This window comes from Oncorhynchus mykiss, chromosome 19 (assembly GCF_013265735.2).
Source record: "Oncorhynchus mykiss isolate Arlee chromosome 19, USDA_OmykA_1.1, whole genome shotgun sequence".
NCBI lineage: Eukaryota > Metazoa > Chordata > Actinopteri > Salmoniformes > Salmonidae > Oncorhynchus > Oncorhynchus mykiss.
The window spans coordinates 8537664-8557513 of NC_048583.1; the positions used below are offsets into that span (position 1 = coordinate 8537664).

The window sequence follows — 19850 nt, forward strand, 5'->3', positions numbered from 1 at the left end:
TCGTGCGTGTTCATGCGTAGTTAACGTGGGAAAAGCCAAGCCTGCACATTCGAATCATGGGGTCATTTCGGCTCGTCGTTGATAATCAACGTCTGTTGTTCCGCACTCAGCGGAAGAGCCATTTGATCTGATCAAGAGCAAACCTGTTGAAATCTTCAGTTCAATGTTGAAAAGTATTCTGTTGACTTTAGCCAATCAGAGGCGTGCGTTACTTCTCCCATTGATTTCAGCGACTCGACACCGTATGATTGATGTGTGTTTATGAAGAGTACAACTGTACAGGGAGAACTACTAACATTTACTGCAACACAATGCATTTCTCAAATCACACACAGAGATAGAGAGAAAAAAAGTCAAGGCCAGTATTGAAAAAAGCACTTTTTATTTTATTTATTATAAACAGTATTGCTTGTTACATATTCCATTCATGAGAGAAATGTGCAACATTAAGAGCCAAGGCATAGAAGAAGAGATTAAGGTTTTCATCCAGAATCACATTTTAGATCAGCGGTCCAATAATAAACTGTTGACAGAAATTGAGAGTTGGACTGTCTCCTAAATGTCCCCCTGTCCCCTATATAGTTAACTACTTTCACCCAGAGCCATATCAGGCCATTTAGTAGTGTACTATATTGGGAATATGGGACCATTTGGAATGTAAAATTGATTTTACATTGTGTTTTGCTTGTTTTCTCTACAATTAAAATATATTAACCATAAATGTTTCTCAATTCAAAAATAAACCTGATTGCATATGCGTTCACCCACAATACCTGCAAGACGAATAAACCCAAATCATAAAATATAAAAACAATACATAAAACCAGTAAAATTAACAAATATTTATCTTCTATATATAGTTAAATTTGCTTTTTATTTTATTTATTTTTTAAATAGCAACTAGAATCAAAATCAGGTCTTTGCACTTATACAAATCTTGCTAATTTAATTTTATGCTCCGCCCCTCTTTAGTCCCACTTTCCCATTGGATTCCACTCCCACATCATTTCCTGTATCAGTTCTAGATCATCTCATTCTAGGACTATCTGGTTACAAGGCAACTCATTTACATTTTTCTGAGACTGACCATTTGTAGTGTTGGATTGGCATGAAAATAATCAAAAGGAACCAAGAAACGCTTTTACCCCTAGTGCTTTAATCTACTGAGAAAATATCTACATCTTACTCTGCACTGAGAATAATAATGTCATCTACGGTACTAAAGGAACTCTGTCTGCAGGGAAACAACCAGCTAAATGTGTCCTCTCCCCTCTTAGTGTTCTGTGGTCTCCATGGACACCAGCCAGTCCAGCAGGGTAGATGGACACCCAGGCGTAGGTTCAGTAGGCTGGAACACTCCAGTCTGACGTGGAACGTATGGCACTAGAATGGTTCTCTCTGTTCCATATGCAGAGCATCAATCATATCAACTCTATACATTCCATTGTGTTATTATGCGGAACACAACAAAAAACTGTTCTATACATTCCATTTGGATTCAATGTTCTGGAATGTTGCTGCTAGTGAATGATACCCCCAGGGAAAACCCCCATCCCACCTTAAAAACACCAACGAACGAGGCACTCCAGTTAGCCATGAGCCACACAGACGTAGTTGAAGGCGATCACATATTTACACATTCATATATATAGAGATTTGCAGATTGAAAGAAATGCAGTCACTGGATCAACAATCAAATCTGTGGTTTCTCCCATAGCTTCAGGAGAACCATTAGAACCAGAGCGAGTTGAGAAAGGGGGTATAACAATGACGCTAAAGAGCCACACAGATAGAAATGTATTGAATAGAGCCGAAACGGTTCACTGGTCTATTATACATGGCTGAAAATCATAGAAATATAATCTGCAGAACAGACGATCAAGAATGTTCTGTGACGCAAGACCCATGTGTAAAATGTTAAAAGTGGTCGTCAAGCTACTTACTTTCCCACAACACTGCCCAATGGCACACCAGTGCCTGTCTGACATCACCCAATGATGTCATATACACTAGAACATCACAACAGATGGCTCTGAGAAGAGAAGTAGCGTTCAGAAATACTCTGTAGTAGAAAGTTACTGCAATAGTGGTGTGTAGCTTGGCACGTGTTCATCACTGTAGTCAGAACCACAACTCAGCAATCACACCTCAAACAAAGACCGAAGAAACACCGGCGGTAGAACAACAAACATTGATTCTTTGTTGGGTAACAGAAGTTTAGTGGTAATTAGTTATCACAAGAAGAAAACTGGAAATCTTCACAATCACTTGTAGAAATGCAGCTTGAACCATTCCAGTAAAAAAAGGGGGTTGTCAGTTTATGTTCAGTTACAGTTTGAACCATTCCAGTAAAAAAAGGGGGTTGTCAGTTTATGTTCAGTTACAGTTTGAACCATTCCAGTAAAAAAAGGGGGTTGTCAGTTTAAGTTCAGTTACAGTTTGAACCATTCCAACAGTTCCCTTTTGATTAGCTTTGTTACTGTGGTGGTGAACGTTCCCAGTTCCCAGATGAAGTCACAACTGTCCCTATTGTGGTGGGAGGAGTTAGTGTAGTGTCGGGGGTTAGTGTGTCACTGTGGTGGGAGGAGTTAGTGTAGTGTTGGGGGTTAGTGTGTCACTGTGGTGGGAGGAGTTACTAAATTAGAAGTGGTCTTATGTCATAGTAGTGTCGACAGGTAGAAGAGGGATGTCAGGAGTCCATAGTGTTCCTTTAGTGGCTAAAAGTCACAGTCTAAATAGAGGAATGAGGGAGAGCTAGGGAGGTGAGGAAGGCTGAAGGTCATGCAAGTGGCTTATGTCACAGACCCCGAGAGAGATAAGAGGGAAAGAAGATTAAGAAATTGAGAGGAGAGAGGAAAAAGAGAGAAAGGAAAGAGAAAAAGAGACACAGAAGGAGAGAGTCCAGTTCTAGTGGAGTCAGTGGTCCCTCAGTGAGTGTCCAGAGGTTCAGCAGGGGCAGTAGGCCGGTAGAGGCTGCTCTCTTCTAGTGATGCACACTATCAGTTTCTCTGTGGAAAAAGAAAAAGAGAGAGAGAGAGAGAGAGAGAGAGAGAGAGAGAGAGAGAGAGAGAGAGAGAGAGAGAGAGAGAGAGAGAGAGACAGACACAGACACAGAGAGAAGGGTTACTACCATGTGTAATATTTGTAGTAAGAGTGCAACTCATAAACCAGCTGTATAAACTTAGAGGATTGAGAGGACACAGAACCTGCTAGTTAACATTACCAATCAATACATGAGACAGACAACATGAACACACACAGCCTAAACATCACCAATCAATACATGACACACACACAGCCTAAACATTACCAATCAACACATGACACACAGACAACATGAACACACACAGCCTAAACATCACCAATCAATACATGACACACACACAGCCTAAACATTACCAATCAACACATGACACAGACAACATGAACACACACAGCCTAAACATCACCAATCAATACATGACACACACACAGCCTAAACATTACCAATCAACACATGACACAGACAACATGAACACACACAGCCTAAACATCACCAATCAATACATGACACACACACAGCCTAAACATCACCAATCAATACATGACACAGACGCTTGAAAAGAGATCAAACACAAAATTCCATATGTATACAGACATGAAACAAACGAACATCAAGACACAAGATCAACAACATACTATATCAAATATACAAATCACCAGCAGAGGGAGCAAGAAACAAACACCAATACAATGGGACACACACACAGAGAGGTTAGTTAGGCCATGCGGTTTAGTGAGAGAGGCAGGTGTTCAGTCGGTGGACACACATACCATGCGCTCACATGCAGTGTGTGGGGGGGTGTGGCCTAACCGTCATAAGAGTCCATGAGAGGAACAGAGTCCCGCCTCTCCTCATACAGCCCTCCCTGAGAGGGGGAAGAGAAGGTGGGAGGAAGAGAAAAGGGGGAGAAAGAAAGAACGGGGAGGGGGGGAGAAAGAAAGAACGGGGAGGGAGGGAGAGAAAGAACGGGGAGGGGAGAAAGAACGGGGAGGGGTGAAAGAACGGGGAGGGAGGGAGGGAGAAAGAAAGAACGGGGAGGGAGGGAGAAAGAAAGGGGAGGGAGAGAGAAAGAAAGAACGGGAGGGAGGGAGAAAGAAAGAACGGGGAGGGAGGGAGAAAGAAAGAACGGGGAGGGAGAGAAAGAAAGAACGGGGAGGGAGGGAGAGAAAGAAAGAACGGGGAGGGAGGGGAGAAAGAACGGGGAGGGGAGAAAGAACGGGGAGGGAGAAAGAAAGAACGGGGAGGGAGGGAGGGAGAAAGAAAGAACGGGGAGGGAGGGAGGGAGAAAGAAAGAACGGGGAGGGAGGGAGGGAGAAAGAAAGAACGGGGAGGGAGGGAGGGAGAAAGAAAGAACGGGGAGGGAGGGAGGGAGAAAGAAAGAACGGGGAGGGAGGGAGGGAGAAAGAAAGAACGGGGAGGGAGGGAGGGAGAAAGAAAGAACGGGGAGGGAGGGAGAAAGAAAGAACGGGGAGGGAGGGAGAAAGAAAGAACGGGGAGGGAGGGAGAAAGAAAGAACGGGGAGGGAGGGAGAAAGAAAGAACGGGGAGGGAGGGAGGGAGGGGGAGAAAGAACGGGGAGGGAGGGAGGGGGAGAAAGAACGGGGAGGGAGGGAGGGAGAGAGAGAGAAAGAACGGGAGGGAGGGAGAGAGAACGGGGAGGGAGAGAGAGAGAAAGAACGGGAGGGAGGGAGAGAGAAAGAACGGGAGGGAGGGAGAGAGAACGGGGAGGGAGAGAGAGAGAAAGAACGGGAGGGAGGGAAGGAGAGAAAGAACGGGAGGGAGGGAAGGAGAGAAAGAACGGGAGGGAGGGAGGGAGAGAAAGAACGGGAGGGAGAGAAAGAACGGGAGGGAGGGAGGGAGAGAAAGAACGGGAGGGAGGGAGGGAGAGAAAGAACGGGAGGGAGGGAGGGAGAGAAAGAACGGGGAGGGAGAGAGAGAAAGAACGGGGAGGGAGGGAGAGAGAAAGAACGGGGAGGGAGGGAGAGAAAGAACGGGGAGGGAGAAAGAACGGGGAGGAGGGGGAGAAAAGGGTGGTAAGGAAGACAGGAGAGAGAAAAGGGGGAGGGAGAAGAGGGAAGAAAGGTGGTGGGTTGAAGCAGAGTGAGAGAAAAAAAGAGGTGTGTTCAGAACGAACAATATGAAAACCAGATAAGAGAGAGAGAGGGGAAGAGAGAGTGTTGATAAAGTGGGTTAGTGTCAGAAGTTAAGTGAGAAATCGTTTGTGAGAAAAGAAGCTAACCACAGTATTTAGTGAGACATGCGAGAACATGCTCTGTGTGTGTGTACCTGTGCTGTGTCTTTGTCAGCAGGCTCCAGTGTTCTGTCCAGAGTGTTCTTCCTCCCCCTCTGGTCCAGTGTGGAGTAGGCATCTGGAAGACAGCCAAGGCCTGTTAACAGCTGTGTGTTTAGGCGTGTGCGTCTGTGTTGGTGTGTGTGTGTGTGTGTGTGTGTGCAGACATACCTGGTCCCATATCATTTAGTGGAATCATGTCTCTCTTGTCTCCTCCTCCTGACAAACAAACACAGTCACAGGATGAGAGACAGCTAGTGTGTAGGTAATAGTGTGGTGGTGGTTATAGTGTGGTGGTGGTTATAGTGTGGTGGTGGTTATAGTGTGGTGGTTATAGTGGTTATGGTGGTGGTGGTTATAGTGTGGTGGTGATAGTGGTTATAGTGTGGTGGTGGTTATAGTGTGGTGGTGGTTATAGTGTGGTGGTGGTGGTTATAGTGGTTATGGTGGTGGTGGTTATAGTGGTTATAGTGTGGTGGTGGTTATAGTGTGGTGGTGGTTATAGTGTGGTGGTGGTTATAGTGTGGTGGTGGTTATAGTGTGGTGGTGGTGGTTATAGTGTGGTGGTGGTGGTTATAGTGTGGTGGTGGTTATAGTGTGGTGGTGGTTATAGTGTGGTGGTGTTTATAGTGTGGTGGTTGGTTATAGTGTGGTGGTGTTTATAGTGTGGTGGTGTTTATAGTGTGGTGGTGTTTATAGTGTGGTGGTGTTTATAGTGTGTAGGTAATAGTGTGTGGTGGTTATATTGTGGTGGTAGGTTATAGTGTGGTGGTAGGTTATAGTGTGGTGGTAGGTTATAGTGTGGTGGTAGGTTATAGTGTGGTGGTGATTATAGTGTGGTGGTGATTATAGTGTGGTAGGTTATAGTGTGGTGGTAGGTTATAGTGTGGTGGTGGTTATAGTGTGGTGGTGGTTATAGTGTGGTGGTGGTTATAGTGTGGTGGTGGTTATAGTGTGGTGGTGGTTATAGTGTGGTGGTGGTGGTTATAGTGGTTATGGTGGTGGTGGTTATAGTGGTTATAGTGTGGTGGTGGTTATAGTGTGGTGGTGGTTATAGTGTGGTGGTGGTTATAGTGTGGTGGTGGTTATAGTGTGGTGGTGTTTATAGTGTGGTGGTGTTTATAATGTGGTGGTGGTTATAGTGTGGTGGTGGTTATAGTGTGGTGGTGGTTATAGTGTGGTGGTTGGTTATAGTGTGGTGGTTGGTTATAGTGTGGTGGTGGTTATAGTGTGGTGGTGTTTATAGTGTGGTGGTGTTTATAGTGTGTAGGTAATAGTGTGTGGTGGTTATAGTGTGGTGGTAGGTTATAGTGTGGTGGTAGGTTATAGTGTGGTGGTAGGTTATAGTGTGGTGGTAGGTTATAGTGTGGTGGTAGGTTATAGTGTGGTGGTGATTATAGTGTGGTGGTAGGTTATAGTGTGGTGGTAGGTTATAGTGTGGTGGTAGGTTATAGTGTGGTGGTAGGTTATAGTGTGGTGGTGGTTATAGTGTGGTGGTGGTTATAGTGTGGTGGTGGTTATAGTGTGGTGGTAGGTTATAGTGTGGTGGTAGGTTATAGTGTGGTGGTGGTGGTTATAGTGTGGTGGTGGTGGTTATAGTGTGGTGGTGTTTAGTGTGGTGGTGGTTATAGTGTGGTGGTGGTTATAGTGTGGTGGTGGTTATAGTGTGGTGGTGGTTATAGTGTGGTGGTAGGTTATAGTGTGGTGGTAGGTTATAGTGTGGTGGTAGGTTATAGTGTGGTGGTAGGTTATAGTGTGGTGGTGGTTATAGTGTGGTGGTGGTTATAGTGTGGTGGTGTTTATAGTGTGGTGGTGGTTATAGTGTGGTGGTGTTTATAGTGTGGTGGTGTTTATAGTGTGGTGGTAGGTTATAGTGTGGTGGTAGGTTATAGTGTGGTGGTAGGTTATAGTGTGGTGGTGGTGTTTATAGTGTGGTGGTGTTTATAGTGTGGTGGTGGTAGTGTGGTGGTGTTTATAGTGTGGTGGTGGTGTTTATAGTGTGGTGGTGTTTATAGTGTGGTGGTGGTGTTTATAGTGTGGTGGTGGTGTTTATAGTGTGGTGGTGGTGTTTATAGTGTGGTGGTGGTGTTTATAGTGTGGTGGTGGTGTTTATAGTGTGGTGGTGGTTATAGTGTGGTGGTGGTTATAGTGTGGTGGTGGTTATAGTGTGGTGGTGTTTATAGTGTGGTGGTGTTTATAGTGTGGTGGTGTTTATAGTGCGGTGGTGGTGTTTATAGTGCGGTGGTGGTGTTTATAGTGCGGTGGTGGTGTTTATAGTGCGGTGGTGGTTATAGTGTGGTGGTGGTTATAGTGTGGTGGTGGTTATAGTGTGGTGGTGGTGTTTATAGTGTGGTGGTGGTGTTTATAGTGTGGTGGTGGTGTTTATAGTGTGGTGGTGGTGTTTATAGTGTGGTGGTGGTGTTTATAGTGTGGTGGTGGTGTTTATAGTGTGGTGGTGGTGTTTATAGTGTGGTGGTGGTTATAGTGTGGTGGTGGTTATAGTGTGGTGGTGGTTATAGTGTGGTGGTGGTTATAGTGTGGTGGTGTGGTGGTGGTTATAGTGTGGTGGTGGTTATAGTGTGGTGGTGGTTATAGTGTGGTGGTGGTTATAGTGTGGTGGTGTTTATAGTGTGGTGGTGGTTATAGTGTGGTGGTGTTTATAGTGTGGTGGTGTTTATAGTGTGGTGGTGGTAGGTTATAGTGTGGTGGTGGTTATAGTGTGGTGGTAGGTTATAGTGTGGTGGTGGTTATAGTGTGGTGGTGTTTATAGTGTGGTGGTGGTTATAGTGTGGTGGTGTTTATAGTGTGGTGGTGTTTATAGTGTGGTGGTGGTAGGTTATAGTGTGGTGGTGGTTATAGTGTGGTGGTAGGTTATAGTGTGGTGGTGGTTATAGTGTGGTGGTGTTTATAGTGTGGTGGTGGTTATAGTGTGGTGGTGGTTATAGTGTGGTGGTGGTTATAGTGTGGTGGTAGGTTATAGTGTGGTGGTAGGTTATAGTGTGGTGGTAGGTTATAGTGTGGTGGTAGGTTATAGTGTGGTGGTGGTTATAGTGTGGTGGTGTTTATAGTGTGGTGGTTGGTTATAGTGTGGTGGTTGGTTATAGTGTGGTGGTGGTTATAGTGTGGTGGTTGGTTATAGTGTGGTGGTGGTTATAGTGTGGTGGTGGTTATAGTGTGGTGGTGGTTATAGTGTGGTGGTGGTGTTTATAGTGTGGTGGTGGTTATACTGTGGTGGTAGGTTATAGTGTGGTGGTAGGTTATAGTGTGGTGGTAGGTTATAGTGTGGTGGTGGTGTTTATAGTGTGGTGGTGGTGTTTATAGTGTGGTGGTGTTTATAGTGTGGTGGTGGTTATAGTGTGGTGGTGTTTATAGTGTGGTGGTGTTTATAGTGTGGTGGTGTTTATAGTGTGGTGGTGTTTATAGTGTGGTGGTGTTTATAGTGTGGTGGTGGTGTTTATAGTGTGGTGGTGGTGTTTATAGTGTGGTGGTGGTGTTTATAGTGTGGTGGTGGTGTTTATAGTGTGGTGGTGGTTATAGTGCGGTGGTGTTTATAGTGTGGTGGTGTGGTGGTGGTTATAGTGTGGTGGTGTGGTGGTGGTTATAGTGTGGTGGTGGTTATAGTGTGGTGGTGTTTATAGTGTGGTGGTGTTTATAGTGTGGTGGTGTTTATAGTGTGGTGGTGGTGTTTATAGTGTGGTGGTGGTGTTTATAGTGTGGTGGTTGTGTTTATAGTGTGGTGGTGGTGTTTATAGTGTGGTGGTGGTTATAGTGTGGTGGTGGTAGGTTATAGTGTGGTGGTAGGTTATAGTGTGGTGGTGGTTATAGTGTGGTGGTGTTTATAGTGTGGTGGTGGTTATAGTGTGGTGGTGTTTATAGTGTGGTGGTGTTTATAGTGTGGTGGTGGTAGGTTATAGTGTGGTGGTGGTTATAGTGTGGTGGTAGGTTATAGTGTGGTGGTGGTTATAGTGTGGTGGTGGTTATAGTGTGGTGGTGGTTATAGTGTGGTGGTGGTTATAGTGTGGTGGTGGTTATAGTGTGGTGGTGGTTATAGTGTGGTGGTAGGTTATAGTGTGGTGGTAGGTTATAGTGTGGTGGTAGGTTATAGTGTGGTGGTGGTTATAGTGTGGTGGTGGTTATAGTGTGGTGGTGGTTATAGTGTGGTGGTGGTTATAGTGTGGTGGTGTTTATAGTGTGGTGGTTGGTTATAGTGTGGTGGTTGGTTATAGTGTGGTGGTGGTTATAGTGTGGTGGTTGGTTATAGTGTGGTGGTGGTTATAGTGTGGTGGTGGTTATAGTGTGGTGGTGGTTATAGTGTGGTGGTGGTTATAGTGTGGTGGTGGTTATAGTGTGGTGGTGGTGTTTATAGTGTGGTGGTGGTTATACTGTGGTGGTAGGTTATAGTGTGGTGGTAGGTTATAGTGTGGTGGTAGGTTATAGTGTGGTGGTAGGTTATAGTGTGGTGGTAGGTTATAGTGTGGTGGTGGTGTTTATAGTGTGGTGGTGGTGTTTATAGTGTGGTGGTGTTTAAAGTGTGGTGGTGTTTATAGTGTGGTGGTGGTGTTTATAGTGTGGTGGTGGTGTTTATAGTGTGGTGGTGGTGTTTATAGTGTGGTGGTGGTGTTTATAGTGTGGTGGTGGTGTTTATAGTGTGGTGGTGGTGTTTATAGTGTGGTGGTGGTTATAGTGCGGTGGTGTTTATAGTGTGGTGGTGTGGTGGTGGTTATAGTGTGGTGGTGGTTATAGTGTGGTGGTAGGTTATAGTGTGGTGGTGCGGTGGTGTTTATAGTGTGGTGGTAGGTTATAGTGTGGTGGTGTGGTGGTGGTTATAGTGTGGTGGTGTGGTGGTGGTTATAGTGTGGTGGTAGGTTATAGTGTGGTGGTGCGGTGGTGTTTATAGTGCGGTGGTGGTTATAGTGCGGTGGTGGTTATAGTGTGGTGGTGGTTATAGTGTGGTGGTGTTTATAGTGTGGTGGTGTTTATAGTGTGGTGGTTGGTTATAGTGTGGTGGTTGGTTATAGTGTGGTGGTGGTTATAGTGTGGTGGTTGGTTATAGTGTGGTGGTGATTATAGTGTGGTGGTGGTTATAGTGTGGTGGTGGTTATAGTGTGGTGGTGGTTATAGTGTGGTGGTGGTGTTTATAGTGTGGTGGTGGTTATACTGTGGTGGTAGGTTATAGTGTGGTGGTAGGTTATAGTGTGGTGGTAGGTTATAGTGTGGTGGTAGGTTATAGTGTGGTGGTAGGTTATAGTGTGGTGGTGGTGTTTATAGTGTGGTGGTGGTGTTTATAGTGTGGTGGTGTTTATAGTGTGGTGGTGTTTATAGTGTGGTGGTGGTGTTTATAGTGTGGTGGTGGTGTTTATAGTGTGGTGGTGGTGTTTATAGTGTGGTGGTGGTGTTTATAGTGTGGTGGTGGTTATAGTGCGGTGGTGTTTATAGTGTGGTGGTGTGGTGGTGGTTATAGTGTGGTGGTGTGGTGGTGGTTATAGTGTGGTGGTAGGTTATAGTGTGGTGGTGCGGTGGTGTTTATAGTGTGGTGGTAGGTTATAGTGTGGTGGTGGTTATAGTGTGGTGGTGTGGTGGTGGTTATAGTGTGGTGGTAGGTTATAGTGTGGTGGTGCGGTGGTGTTTATAGTGCGGTGGTGGTTATAGTGTGGTGGTGGTTATAGTGTGGTGGTGGTTATAGTGTGGTGGTGGTTATAGTGTGGTGGTGGTTATAGTGTGGTGGTAGGTTATAGTGTGGTGGTAGGTTATAGTGTGGTGGTAGGTTATAGTGTGGTGGTGGGTTATAGTGTGGTGGTGGTTATAGTGTGGTGGTGTTTATAGTGTGGTGGTGTTTATAGTGTGGTGGTGGTTATAGTGTGGTGGTGTTTATAGTGTGGTGGTGGTTATAGTGTGGTGGTGTTTATAGTGTGGTGGTGTTTATAGTGTGGTGGTAGGTTATAGTGTGGTGGTAGGTTATAGTGTGGTGGTAGGTTATAGTGTGGTGGTGGTGTTTATAGTGTGGTGGTGTTTATAGTGTGGTGGTGGTAGTGTGGTGGTGGTTATAGTGTGGTGGTGTTTATAGTGTGGTGGTGGTGTTTATAGTGTGGTGGTGGTGTTTATAGTGTGGTGGTGGTGTTTATAGTGTGGTGGTGGTTATAGTGTGGTGGTGTTTATAGTGTGGTGGTAGGTTATAGTGTGGTGGTAGGTTATAGTGTGGTGGTAGGTTATAGTGTGGTGGTGGTGTTTATAGTGCGGTGGTGGTGTTTATAGTGTGGTGGTGGTAGTGTGGTGGTGGTTATAGTGTGGTGGTGTTTATAGTGTGGTGGTGGTGTTTATAGTGTGGTGGTGGTGTTTATAGTGTGGTGGTGGTGTTTATAGTGTGGTGGTGGTTATAGTGTGGTGGTGGTTATAGTGTGGTGGTGTTTATAGTGTGGTGGTGTTTATAGTGTGGTGGTGGTAGGTTATAGTGTGGTGGTGGTTATAGTGTGGTGGTAGGTTATAGTGTGGTGGTGGTTATAGTGTGGTGGTGTTTATAGTGTGGTGGTGGTTATAGTGTGGTGGTGGTTATAGTGTGGTGGTGGTTATAGTGTGGTGGTAGGTTATAGTGTGGTGGTAGGTTATAGTGTGGTGGTAGGTTATAGTGTGGTGGTGGTTATAGTGTGGTGGTGGTTATAGTGTGGTGGTGTTTATAGTGTGGTGGTTGGTTATAGTGTGGTGGTTGGTTATAGTGTGGTGGTGGTTATAGTGTGGTGGTTGGTTATAGTGTGGTGGTGGTTATAGTGTGGTGGTGGTTATAGTGTGGTGGTGGTGTTTATAGTGTGGTGGTGGTTATACTGTGGTGGTAGGTTATAGTGTGGTGGTAGGTTATAGTGTGGTGGTAGGTTATAGTGTGGTGGTGGTGTTTATAGTGTGGTGGTGGTGTTTATAGTGTGGTGGTGGTGTTTATAGTGTGGTGGTGGTTATAGTGTGGTGGTGTTTATAGTGTGGTGGTGTTTATAGTGTGGTGGTGTTTATAGTGTGGTGGTGTTTATAGTGTGGTGGTGGTGTTTATAGTGTGGTGGTGGTGTTTATAGTGTGGTGGTGGTGTTTATAGTGTGGTGGTGGTGTTTATAGTGTGGTGGTGGTTATAGTGCGGTGGTGTTTATAGTGTGGTGGTGTGGTGGTGGTTATAGTGTGGTGGTGGTTATAGTGTGGTGGTGTTTATAGTGTGGTGGTGTTTATAGTGTGGTGGTGTTTATAGTGTGGTGGTGTTTATAGTGTGGTGGTGTTTATAGTGTGGTGGTGTTTGAGTGTGGTGGTGGTGTTTATAGTGTGGTGGTTGTGTTTATAGTGTGGTGGTTGTGTTTATAGTGTGGTGGTGGTGTTTATAGTGTGGTGGTGGTTATAGTGTGGTGGTGGTAGGTTATAGTGTGGTGGTAGGTTATAGTGTGGTGGTGGTTATAGTGTGGTGGTGTTTATAGTGTGGTGGTGGTTATAGTGTGGTGGTGTTTATAGTGTGGTGGTGTTTATAGTGTGGTGGTGGTAGGTTATAGTGTGGTGGTGGTTATAGTGTGGTGGTAGGTTATAGTGTGGTGGTGTTTATAGTGTGGTGGTGGTTATAGTGTGGTGGTGGTTATAGTGTGGTGGTGGTTATAGTGTGGTGGTGGTTATAGTGTGGTGGTAGGTTATAGTGTGGTGGTAGGTTATAGTGTGGTGGTAGGTTATAGTGTGGTGGTGGTTATAGTGTGGTGGTGGTTATAGTGTGGTGGTGGTTATAGTGTGGTGGTGTTTATAGTGTGGTGGTTGGTTATAGTGTGGTGGTTGGTTATAGTGTGGTGGTGGTTATAGTGTGGTGGTTGGTTATAGTGTGGTGGTGGTTATAGTGTGGTGGTGGTTATAGTGTGGTGGTGGTTATAGTGTGGTGGTGGTTATAGTGTGGTGGTGGTTATAGTGTGGTGGTGGTTATAGTGTGGTGGTGGTGTTTATAGTGTGGTGGTGGTTATACTGTGGTGGTAGGTTATAGTGTGGTGGTAGGTTATAGTGTGGTGGTAGGTTATAGTGTGGTGGTAGGTTATAGTGTGGTGGTAGGTTATAGTGTGGTGGTGGTGTTTATAGTGTGGTGGTGTTTATAGTGTGGTGGTGTTTATAGTGTGGTGGTGTTTATAGTGTGGTGGTGTTTATAGTGTGGTGGTGTTTATAGTGTGGTGGTGTTTATAGTGTGGTGGTGGTGTTTATAGTGTGGTGGTGGTGTTTATAGTGTGGTGGTGGTGTTTATAGTGTGGTGGTGGTTATAGTGCGGTGGTGTTTATAGTGTGGTGGTGTGGTGGTGGTTATAGTGTGGTGGTGTGGTGGTGGTTATAGTGTGGTGGTAGGTTATAGTGTGGTGGTGCGGTGGTGTTTATAGTGTGGTGGTAGGTTATAGTGTGGTGGTGTGGTGGTGGTTATAGTGTGGTGGTGTGGTGGTGGTTATAGTGTGGTGGTAGGTTATAGTGTGGTGGTGCGGTGGTGTTTATAGTGCGGTGGTGGTTATAGTGCGGTGGTGTTTATAGTGTGGTGGTGTTTATAGTGTGGTGGGGTTTATAGTGTGGTGGTGGTGTTTATAGTGTGGTGGTGGTGTTTATAGTGTGGTGGTTGTGTTTATAGTGTGGTGGTGGTGTTTATAGTGTGGCGGTGGTGTTTATAGTGCGGTGGTGTTTATAGTGCGGTGGTGTTTATAGTGCGGTGGTGTTTATAGTGCGGTGGTGTTTATAGTGCGGTGGTGTTTATAGTGCGGTGGTGGTTATAGTGTGGTGGTGGTTATAGTGTGGTGGTGGTTATAGTGTGGTGGTGGTTATAGTGTGGTGGTGTTTATAGTGTGGTGGTGTTTATAGTGTGGTAATGTTTATAGTGTGGTGGTGTGGTGGTGTTTATAGTGTGGTGGTGTTTATAGTGTGGTGGTGTTTATAGTGTGGTGGTGTTTATAGTGTGGTGGTGTTTATAGTGTGGTGGTGGTGTTTATAGTGTGGTGGTGGTGTTTATAGTGTGGTGGTTGGTTATAGTGTGGTGGTTGGTTATAGTGTGGCGGTGTTTATAGTGTGGTGGTGGTAGGTTATAGTGTGGTGGTGGTTATAGTGTGGTGGTTGGTTATAGTGTGGTGGTGTTTATAGTGTGGTGGTGTTTATAGTGTGGTGGTGTTTATAGTGTGGTGGTGTGGTGGTGTTTATAGTGTGGTGGTGTTTATAGTGTGGTGGTGTTTATAGTGTGGTGGTGTTTATAGTGTGGTGGTGTTTATAGTGTGGTGGTGTTTATAGTGTGGTGGTGTTTATAGTGTGGTGGTGTGGTGGTGTTTATAGTGTGGTGGTGTTTATAGTGTGGTGGTGTTTATAGTGTGGTGGTGTTTATAGTGTGGTGGTGTTTATAGTGTGGTGGTGGTTATAGTGTGGTGGTGGTTATAGTGTGGTGGTGGTTATAGTGTGGTGGTGGTTATAGTGTGGTGGTGTTTATAGTGTGGTGGTGGTTATAGTGTGGTGGTGGTTATAGTGTGGTGGTGGTTATAGTGTGGTGGTGGTTATAGTGTGGTGGTGTTTATGGTGTGGTGGTTACTGGGGGGGGGGGGGGGGGGGGAATGGGGTCCCCACAGAAAACCACTGAATACAACCGCTATAGGCTATTCAGAGCCGTGGTCAGGTCGGGTCCATCAGCTGTAGTTACATAGACCTGTGACAATCAAACATGGATCCAACCCAGACCCCAGGGACAATTTTAGACTCAGACACCTAGTTCCAGAGTCGGGTCTCAGATATTGGGGTAGACCTGTGAAGACCTCAGTGTGTGTGTGTGTGTAGCTAGATGTTATTGTCTGTCTCACCCCTGTCTATGAGTGGCAGCGTACTGTCTTCATATCCTCCGTTGACCCGGGGCTGGGTGCTGTTGGGTGGGTTGAGGTTCACCATGAAGTCTGTCTTCTTCCAGCCATCCTTCTCCAGGGTCTTCCTCAACTCTTTATAGCCCCAAACTAACTGGAGTATCAGGCCGGCACCACGCACCTCTCGCTCTGACCGGTTCCTATCAGGAGAGAGAACTGGAGGACTCAGAAAGAGAAACAGCATCAAACAGAAAGAGGTGATTCAACTACACCCCCCCAGTCCACCCCGGAGGGAGGTCAACTACACCCCCCAGTCCACCCCGGAGGGAGGTCAACTACACCCCTCCCATTCCATTTGACCCCGGAGGGAGGTCAACTACACCCCTCCCCAGTCCACCCCGGGGAGAGTTCAACAACACCCCCCCAGTCTCAGTTTTTCCTTTCAATTAGTGTGTAATTGATCAGTAAAAGGGAGAAACCCTGCAGACCCTCAGCCCACCAGAGACTGAGTTTGACACTCCTGTTCAACATCATCCAGACTGATGGAAAGAGACACATGCACCTCTTTTTGTCACACACACACACACACACACACACACACACCAGCTTACCCATCCTTATTGATGAGCACCAGTCTCTCGATGCCCTGCGAGGCTCTGAGGATCTTGGCAGCGTCCAGGCTGGAGCCCAGAACCTCATGAAGGGTGCTCAGTACAGACACCACCGTCTCCTCTGACAGAGCCCTCACAGGCTGGCTCTGACCCCCACCAGGCAGGTTGGATACCAGGTGGGGGACTGCATGTTTACCTACAGAGACAAGAGTTAGAGAGACCTAGCTGTAGTATTTAATAACACAGGTTGGCTCAAAAAGAGCGCGAGAGAGGGAGAAAGAGAGGGAGAGAGAGAGGGAGAAAGAGGGAGGGAGGGAGAGAGAGAGAGGGAGAAGGAGAGAGAGAGAGAGAGAGAGAGAGGGAAAAAGAGAGCACGAGAGAGGGAGAAAGAGAGCAAGAGAAACAGGGAGAGGGAAAAACAGTTCCACAGAAACAGTACTAACCGAGCAGGTCTCTGTTGCGAGCGTCGATAGCCAGGTTCCTCAGAGCTCCAGACATGGCCCTAACCACCCGGTCGTTGCCATGGGCCAACAGCTCTGTCATCATGGGAAGACCCTTCTCCTGACGCAACAACGCACGGATATACCGCCCATACTGAGACAGAGAGAGAGAATACATACAGATCAATTATACCGCCCATACTGAGACAGAGAGAGAGAGAATACATACAGATCAATTATACCACCCATACTGACAGAGAGAGAATACATACAGATAAATTATACCGCCCATACTGAGACAGAGAGAGAATACATACAGATCAATTATACCGCCCATACTGAGACAGAGAGAGAATACATACAGATCAATTATACCGCCCATACTGAGACAGAGAGAGAATACATACAGATCAATTATACCGCCCATACTGAGACAGAGAGAGAGAGAATACATACAGATCAATTATACCACCCATACTGAGACAGAGAGAGAGAGAGAATACATACAGATCAATTATACCACCCATACTGAGACAGAGAGAGAGAATACATACAGATCAATTATACCACCCATACTGAGACAGAGAGAGAGAGAATACATACAGATCAATTATACCACCCATACTGAGACAGAGACAGAGAGAGAATACATACAGATCAATTATACCACCCATACTGAGACAGAGAGAGAGAGAGAATACATACAGATCAATTATACCACCCATACTGAGACAGAGAGAGAGAATACATACAGATCAATTATACCACCCATACTGAGACAGAGAGAGAGAGAGAATACATACAGATCAATTATACCACCCATACTGAGACAGAGAGAGAGAATACATACAGATCAATTATACCACCCATACTGAGACAGAGAGAGAGAATACATACAGATCAATTATACCACCCATACTGAGACAGAGAGAGAGAGAATACATACAGATCAATTATACCACCCATACTGAGACAGAGACAGAGAGACTAAGAATACATACAGATCAATTACACCGCCCATACTGAGACAGAGAGAGAGAGAGAATACATACAGATCAATTATACCACCCATACTGAGACAGACAGAGAGAGAGAATACATACAGATCAATGATTATTGTAGTGTATTTGTGTTCAGGAAACGGACAGACTGTTTTGAGTACTAGACTGTGGTTTAACAAGGGTCTAGAAAGGTGGTGTCTGGGTTGGAGGTGGAGTTTGTGATTATACTGTGATTGACTTACGGTCCAGGTGTAAAGGGTTTCTGTTAGAGGTCAAGTAAGGAGGCTGAAAGGGATGTGTGTCTGGTGGTGGTTGTGTTTGGGTTAAACTAACAGGTCGTGGTGGTGTTGGGCCTGGTGGTGGTTGTGTTTGGGTTAAACTAACAGGCCGTGGTGTCTCAGGGTGTGTGGTGGTGTTGGGCCTGGTGGTGGTTGTGTTTGGGTTAAACTAACAGGCCGTGGTGTCTCAGGGTGTGTGGTGGTGTTGGGCCTGGTGGTGGTTGTGTTTGGGTTAAACTAACAGGTCGTGGTGGTGTTGGGCCTGGTGGTGGTTGTGTTTGGGTTAAACTAACAGGTTGTGGTGTCTCAGGGTGTGTGGTGGTGTTGGGCCTGGTGGTGGTTGTGTTTGGGTTAAACTAACAGGTCGTGGTGGTGTTGGGCCTGGTGGTGGTTGTGTTTGGGTTAAACTAACAGGTCGTGGTGTCTCAAGATGTGTGGTGGTGTTGGACCTGGTGGTGTTTGGGTTAAACTAACAGGCCGTATGTGTCTCAAGGTGTGTGGTGGTGTTGGGCCTGGTGGTGGTTGTGTTTGGGTTAAACTAACAGGCCGTGGTGTCTCAAGGTGTGTGGTGGTGTTGGACCTGGTGGTGGTTGTGTTAAACTAACAGGCCGTGGTGTCTCAAGGTGTGTGGTGGTGTTGGACCTGGTGGTGGTTGTGTTAAACTAACAGGCCGTATGTGTCTCAAGGTGTGTGGTGGTGTTGGGCCTGGTGGTGGTTGTGTTTGGGTTAAACTAACAGGTCGTGGTGTCTCAAGGTGTGTGGTGGTGTTGGACCTGGTGGTGGTTGTGTTAAACTAACAGGCCGTGGTGTCTCAAGGTGTGTGGTGGTGTTGGACCTGGTGGTGGTTGTGTTAAACTAACAGGCCGTATGTGTCAAGGTGTGTGGTGGTGTTGGGCCTGGTGGTGGTTGTGTTTGGGTTAAACTAACAGGCCGTGGTGTCTCAAGGTGTGTGGTGGTGGCGTGGTTGACTCACGGTCCAGCGTCCGGCACACAGGTTCTGCACGGCTCCGGCGGAGGCTTCCAGCACGGTGGGGTTCTTACTCTCCTTCAGCAGAGAGGTGTAGACACGCACCACCTCTGGCTGGAACAACAACTCATAACCTGGAGAGACACGGAGGGAGAGGTGTTAGAAACATGGAGACATCTCATCGTCTTCTCATTTTCACCTGCACTGTTGCTGCATTCAGAAATCTCAGACTTCAGTGAGTTCAAGAGAACTGGGAGCTCGGGGGGGGTCACTTTGAATGGTCATCCAGCTTGGAATTCCAAGTCAGAGCTCGGAATAGAGCTCGGAATTTCAGAACTGAAGATCACTGACATGATTTGACCTTGTTTCCCAGTTGTCTTGAAAGCAGCATGATTGGGGAAAAAACTTCACAGGTGAAAACAATGTGATGGCAGCTCATTAGGCTGGCTTAGCTGTCGCCTGGTCACTTCTTTCAGATCAGTACAACAGATGAGTGGTCAGGAGAAACATGCATATTCCAGTCTACATGATGCCACTTTATACTGTGTTACCTTTGGCAGGTGTAGTCCTCTTTGGAATGTCAATCATATCTGCTCCGTCTTCATTTCTCCCTGCAACAGAACATCAGAACACTGAGAAACAGACGCACAGAACACTCAATAAACCCCCCGCCCCCCACTACGGCGCTCCAGAACTCCCCCCGCCCACTACGGTGTTCTAGAACCCCCCGCCCACTACGGCGCTCCAGAACTCCGCCCGCCCACTACGGTGCTCTAGAACCCCCGCCCGCTATGGTGCTCTAGAACCCTCTAACCGCTATGGTTCTCTAGAACCACACAGCTCTGTGAGCCACTGAAAAAGCCGCTAGGTAGGAGCACACATGCTAACACAGACTCACACACACAAATGCTGCACACTGTCTCTTACACACATCGTCCTCTAGGAGACGGCAGAGAGCATGACAACGCATGCATAGAGTTAGGAGACTGACACATCATTAGCCAGTCCTAATTAATGCTCTAACCAGCAGACAAGCAGAGGTCAGAGCTTACCTTTAGAACACCAGTCATCTGTTCCACAGCAGAGAGGAGAGCAGAACGAGGGAGGATTAAATGATAGGAGGAGGAGAGAGGAAGATAATTTGAGTCAAGCGAGAACTGAAGCAGTGACCCAGCCACCAAGACATCTCCTCCCACCAAAGCACCAGCATAGATCAAATGTAGGATTAGATTAGAAACTATCGCAGCAAAAACACACACCAACATCCACACCAGCAACACACCAACATCCACACCAGCAACAACACACCAACATCCACACCAGCACAATGACAAACCATCAACACACACCAACATCCACGCCAGCACAAAGACAAACCATCAACACACACCAACATCCACGCCAGCACAAAGACAA

At 46.3% G+C, this 19850-nt stretch overlaps 1 protein-coding gene across 6 annotated transcripts in view; it reads right to left on the minus strand.

Moving 5' to 3' along the window:
* Positions 1-363: 363 nt before the first annotated feature.
* Positions 364-19850, minus strand: part of LOC110497211 (catenin delta-1) — a 61448-nt gene continuing 41961 nt past the window's right edge. For 2 of the 6 annotated variants that reach the window (XM_036954138.1, XM_036954144.1), the window contains 10 exons: positions 19487-19504; positions 18986-19045; positions 18441-18568; positions 16192-16342; positions 15749-15944; positions 15141-15337; positions 5504-5551; positions 5329-5411; positions 3854-3908; positions 364-3008 (listed from right to left, as the gene is read on the minus strand). In XM_036954138.1, coding sequence (XP_036810033.1) covers positions 2947-3008; positions 3854-3908; positions 5329-5411; positions 5504-5551; positions 15141-15337; positions 15749-15944; positions 16192-16342; positions 18441-18568; positions 18986-19045; positions 19487-19504 — 998 coding nt within the window. In that variant the 3' untranslated portion in view covers positions 364-2946. Of the gene's footprint in view, positions 3009-3813; positions 3909-5328; positions 5412-5503; positions 5552-15140; positions 15338-15748; positions 15945-16191; positions 16343-18440; positions 18569-18985; positions 19046-19486; positions 19505-19850 lie in introns of all 6 variants that reach the window. The other 4 variants (XM_036954140.1, XM_036954141.1, XM_036954139.1 and 1 more) reach the window with 4 other exon arrangements.